The 6000-nt window shown below is 34.4% G+C and overlaps 1 protein-coding gene across 1 annotated transcript; it reads right to left on the bottom strand.

The window, feature by feature from the left end:
- LOC123785262 (olfactory receptor 8K3-like) lies at positions 1-951 on the bottom strand. Its single transcript, XM_045786984.2, has one exon. The coding sequence runs from the start codon at positions 949-951 to the stop codon at positions 1-3; it is 951 nt and encodes a 316-aa protein (XP_045642940.2).
- Positions 952-6000: the final 5049 nt, after the last annotated feature.

Here is a 6000-nt window from a genome sequence, read left to right as displayed (position 1 = left end):
CTACATAGGCAGTTTCTGCCAATTTTTCCATAGTCTATGCAGGGCACCTTTTACCTCTTTGTTCCTCAAGCTGTAGATCACGGGATTCAGCATGGGGATAATCAAAGTGTAAAACACAGAGGCAATTTTATCCGTATCAAAGGAATGACTGGATTTGGGCTGCACGTACATGAAGAATAGTGTTGCGTATAACACAACGACCACCGTCAGGTGGGATCCACAGGTGGAGAAGGCCTTGTGCCTGCCCTCTGCAGAATTCATCCTGAGGATGGCCATTAGGATGAGGATGTAGGACACAAGCACTATCACAAGGGAGGAAACCAAATTGAATGCTGAAAAGATCAGTATGATCAACTCAATGTCACGTGAACTTGAGCACAGCAAAGTTAACAAGGGAAGATTGTCACAGTAAAAATGTCTAATGACATTATGGCCACAGAAGGATGACATAAAAATCTTTATGGTAATTATCAGAGAAAGAAAAGCACTGTAGAGATAGGGGACTGTTACCAGCCCCCAGCACACCCTTTGTGACATAACAATCGTGTAGAGCAGAGGGTTACAGATGGCCACGTAGCGGTCATAGGCCATTGCCGACAGAACGAAAAGCTCACTGATGATGAACAAGATGAAGAAAGCCAGCTGTGTAGCACACCAGTTATAGGGGATTGTATTTTGGTTAGTTATTAAATCTACCAGCATTTTGGGTCCCACGGCTGTTGAATAACCAAGATCAATGAAAGCCAGGTGTCTGAGGAAGAAGTACATGGGTGTTTGAAACCTGGGGTCCATCTTGGTGAGGCTGATCATGCCCAGGTTGCCCACCACTGAGACTGTGTAGATGATGAGGAAGAGCCCGAAGAAGGAAGCCTGCAGCTCAGGACAGTCTGTGAGTCCCATTAGGATGAACTCTGTTAGCACTGTTAGATTTTGTTTGTTCATCCAGGCCATTAAGGAAAATTGCTGTGGGAACAACCATCACAAGTGTCATTGGAATTCAGGAAAAAACATCTGATGACATTTTAGAAGACAAAGCCATTGTGAGTAAGATAAACCCAATTTTTTAGATGAGTTAGTTTAGAATAAGACTCACCAGCATCACTGAACCTGGAACCCAATGTTGAATAAGTTACAACTTGAAGTATATGGTAGCCATTTTATTTTTTGCGTCACATGCTGGCTATCATTATCAAGTCAATATAGTCTCTTTATGGTCTGTCAAAAATGTATCATTAGAAATGTTTGGTCTTGAGTGTGAATCCTGATATATTGTTAGAATTTTTCCCTTTTTTTTTTTTTTTACTTAATATACCTAAAATTGGTTGAAATATGTCATACTTAAGAAGGAATTATAATAAAAGTAATAGCTCTCTGCTTTGTGCCCTTGCAACTTTTGTCCCAACATCCAACATAATTAACTCATTGAGCAGACTTAGATTTACTTTACTCATTACAACTCTGTGTATCTATTTGCATTCTCATTCTACTGTTCAATTCATTTTTAAAACTGTATTCTCATTCTACTGTTTTTTATGAGTTTTAAACAATGTTTATAATTGTTTTTTATAATGATAGGCAATAATTTATCTCCTTTACGGAAGTCCCTAACTAGTGCATTCTAATGCATATAAAAAACTTTTATTTTCTGTATAGTAGTGCATGTGAAAATTCAGCACTTAGTTGTTGGTTTTTTTCAGTTGATGGTTGCATAAACTGTTCAGCTATGTTGCATACCAAGTAAGGCCTGCATCTGTAAGTTATTCAATATGAAAATAAAACAATTAGTTATCATTATCACATTTGCTTTGACCTTACCACTAATATCTCTGATGTAGGCTTAATGTAATTATATTTTTCTAGCACATTTAAGGCAAATAAAAATTATTAAAATGTATTTGTTAGTCACCATGGTGACTAATAAAAAATTTTAAAAATAAAAAAATAAAATGTATTTGTTAAGGTATCTCCTACAATCATCCAGTTAATTGCTATAAATAAATTTATACAACAAAGAGAAATGACACTCCAAAGTAGGGAGTGCTATCTCAAATGCATTAGAGGCTGGCAAATAACATTGCATGAAACACATGAATGAAAGACAAAGTGTTAGGGAATGAGGGGAAAGAGATATGGCGTGATTCATTAGAAGTACTTAATTTTATTTGTTTAAATGACATGGGCCAGGACAAATGATTATTTGATCCAGATAAAGCCAACTGGGCATGGCATTGAGAAAAATGGAGTATATTTACAATATTTTAATTGAATACTATTCTTACACATTCATTTCATATTCTATCCAGTATGCATGAAACATTTTGTGTTAACATATTTTATTTAAGGATTACACTTCATCTACCTCTACTTTTCTAACACCTTTCTCCTTCAGATTATTTTTAAAGGCAGGTGCTTCCAAAATTTCACAGGAAAAAATTATCTAATTTTATTGTAAACTCTTCTAGAGTATAAAAATTGGAAACTACATTGTGACTCATTCTAGGAGGCCAAAATACTGATTTAAAAAAAAAAAAGATATATACACACAAACAGGCCTATAATTTTACTTATTTAGATGTAGAACTCTAAACAATATTAATATATCATTGATATCAATTTTAAAAATGTAAGAATTATTAAACATTTGTTTAAGCTGCATTGATCCCATTTTTGGCTGGACAGTTTAATTTTGGAAAATCTATAATTAAAATTCACGACAGTATCAGAGTGAATTAGAAAAAAAAAGCATTTGAATAGAGGAAGAATTAATCCTATTTAGAATGGACAAAATGATAAAAATTAAGAATAAAAGGAAAATTCCATAATGATAGGATATCTTATAAAAACTGACTGAACCTACTTATAAAAAGAGAAAAATTAATACTTTTTTTGGGAAAACATTATAGAAGTCCTACATAAATTGACAGAAATATTATGTTCCTGGATTGCACAACTTGGTGTGACAAAATGTCCTTATGAATTTGGTCTATTTGTTCAATGCTTTTACAATCAAAACTCGCTAAGGAAATTTGTAGAATTTGATAATGATTTTAAATGCATCTAGAAAATGCAAATTGTAAAGAAGAAGCAAGACACTATTAAAAAATCCTGGACTCCCAGATCATAAAACTTATAAAGGGGGAGTTCTTGAGACAATACAGCATACTTACATCAATGGAAAAGAATAGAGACCTCAGGAAAAGACCCACAAATGTATAGAACTGTCATTTATGACAGAAGTGGCATGTTAGGACAGGCATGCAAAAATGGTCTATTCAATGGTAATGGAGAAAGTGATTATCCCTATAGAGGATGATGAAACTCTATATTTCATTCGTTCATATAAAAATCAACCCTAGACTGGTCAAGGACTTAATGTCATAAGAAAATGTTAAACTTTTATAACCTCAAAAATTGGAATCTCTGGATGCCCTTAAATAACCAGAAATTTCCAAAAAATGGAAATCCAATATCAGTTTGGCAGATAAAACTACATGAAATTTGTTTTATCCAAAAATCTATTCAAATTAACAAAATATTTATAGCAAAGCAATAACAAATATTCATTAGCAGCAACCAAACAAATGACAAAGTCTAATGTCTTAAGCTACAAAAATTAAACCCAAAGAAAGAACTATTCCCCAGCAATTTGTGCGTTTTGGTAAACCTCTTCAACCAAACATTCATTTTATTGTGATTTTGCAAATCCTTGGCATTTCTCCCAAATGTAATTGAATAAATATTTATGTGGCCTGTCCCCACCAGTCCTACCAAAGCACTGCCTGAAAAGAAACAAGGAAATTGAGCATCAAACCTGACTCTTCTCAGATGAAAGCAGAAATTCCAGAGCTGTACCAGGACCTGGGCATAGAGCCCAAGCGATGTCCTCTTGTGCAAATGCAAACACCCAATCTCAACTAAATATTCTATAATATTTTGTAAATAACCTCAATTCAGGTAAATGGGTGGGTCAAATTGAGAACATTGCACTCCCATTAAAAGAAGGGAGAAAGACAGAGAGGGAAAGGAAGAGGAGGATTCTAAGTTGAGCATGCAAAAATGCTAACTCCGCCTTCACCATGTTTATTGTCTAGAATCTCTGTATAAATGTGGAAATAGTAACAAATAGAAATAAGGTTCCTCACCACCTTCAGAGAACATATTAATAGTGGTAAACATACATCATTACTCCAGAAAACTTAGTTATGAAAAGAGATAATTAATATGCATAATGTAATGTAATTGGTGACTATACTTACAACTGTTATTTACATGGAAGGCAGGTACCAAAAATCATCACTGCAGCTAATCTTGTGATCATTATAATAAGTGGCATCTACTCACCTTAAGTGAGGACTGGCTTCCTGTTCCCCTGTGTGATTACCAGTTTGACTGCTGTCAGAAGAATTTATGAGCATCTGCTCCCTTTGAGACACTCCCCCTGGAAGCTTGAATGCAATTCTTGGTTATTCCCCAAAGCATCTGAGAGCAGGAAATGATGCCACTCGTCTTTGCTAATTATTCAGAGTAACTTTGATTCCCCTGTTGAGGAAATGTCTTTTTATATATAAAATTCCCCTGCTTTCCTTAGTTGTTATTTTTATTGTATTCACTCAAATATCTTGATTTAAGTAGATTATTTCTTAGATGCCTTAATCATCTATAAATTACATAAACGTTCAGCATTTTCCATGTTTTCCAAGGCTTCTTCCATGTTTTATATCTGAGAATAAAAACAAAGCTCTTTAAATATGTCCTAGAGTATATTAGAAGATTCAGAAGGACTAAAATTTATGAATATGTGTGTAACTACTATTTTTATTTCTTTTTCTAATCTTAGGGACTAAATTAAGTTAATGATCCCCTCATTCCACATCCCATGTGCATCCTCAGTACTAATTTCCCATGTCTGCTTCTGTATCTCTTCCCCAAATAGGTACGTACCTCTTTTACAAAAGTTGATATATGTCCTTAACATGAAATGTATTTTTATAAAATAAATATATGTTTTAAAGTACACAACATTTTGTATAGCTCATTTTGATATCTAAAGGTTCTCACCCAACTGTGTGTTTTCGAATTATATTCATTTTATTACATACATACCAATATTTTGAAAACTTTTATTTTAATAAAATTGCTAGAATCTGATTCTACCTGCATTGACTATATCAGTGAAAGACAAAGTAATAAAGACCAAGAGAAAATAGGTATGGCATGATTTATTTGATGTACCTAAATTTGGCCTGTTTGAATGTACATGGACAGGGCAGGAGTCCAAGATAATGGAGGAGTAGGAGACCTTAAAATCATCTGGTCCAGGAATTGAGCTGGATAGTTATCAAACCATTCTAAACACCTGCAAACTCAACCAGAGAGCAAAGAAAAGAATAGCTGCAACTCTTCAGAGGACTTTAACACCCTTGCATTGCAATGGACAGATCGTCTAAGCAGAAGATCAACAAGGAAAAAAGAGCTTTGAATGATACACTGGACCAAATGGACTTCACGGACATATTCAGAGCATTTCACCCCAAAGCAACAGAACACACATTCTTTTCGAGTGCACATGGAACATTCTCCAGAATAGATCACATCCGGGGACACAAATCAGGTTTCAACCAGTACCAAAAGACTGGTGTCATTGCCTGCATATTTTCAGACCACAATGCTTTGAAACTGTAACTCAATCACAAGAGGAAAGTTGGAAAGAACTCAAATACATGAAGGCTAAAGAGTATCCCACTAAAGAATGAATGGGTCAACCAAGAAATTAAAGAAGAATTTAAAAAATTCATGGAAACAAATGAAAATGAAAACACAACTGTTCAAAATCTTTGGGATGCAGCAAAGGTGGTGCTAAGAGGGAAGTATATAGCAACACAAGCCTTTCTCAAGAAACAAGAAAGATCTCAAATACATAACCTAACCTTACACCTGAAGGAGCTAGAGAAAGAAAGCAAATAAAACCTAAATCGAGCAGGAGAAGAGAAATAATGAATG

This window comes from Ursus americanus, chromosome 24 (assembly GCF_024610735.1).
Source record: "Ursus americanus isolate L20-20 chromosome 24, mUrsAme1.1.p, whole genome shotgun sequence".
Classification (NCBI taxonomy): Eukaryota; Metazoa; Chordata; class Mammalia; order Carnivora; family Ursidae; genus Ursus; species Ursus americanus.
The sequence above is the reverse complement of the archived record's forward strand: the minus strand, read 5'-3'. Positions and strand labels throughout refer to the sequence as shown.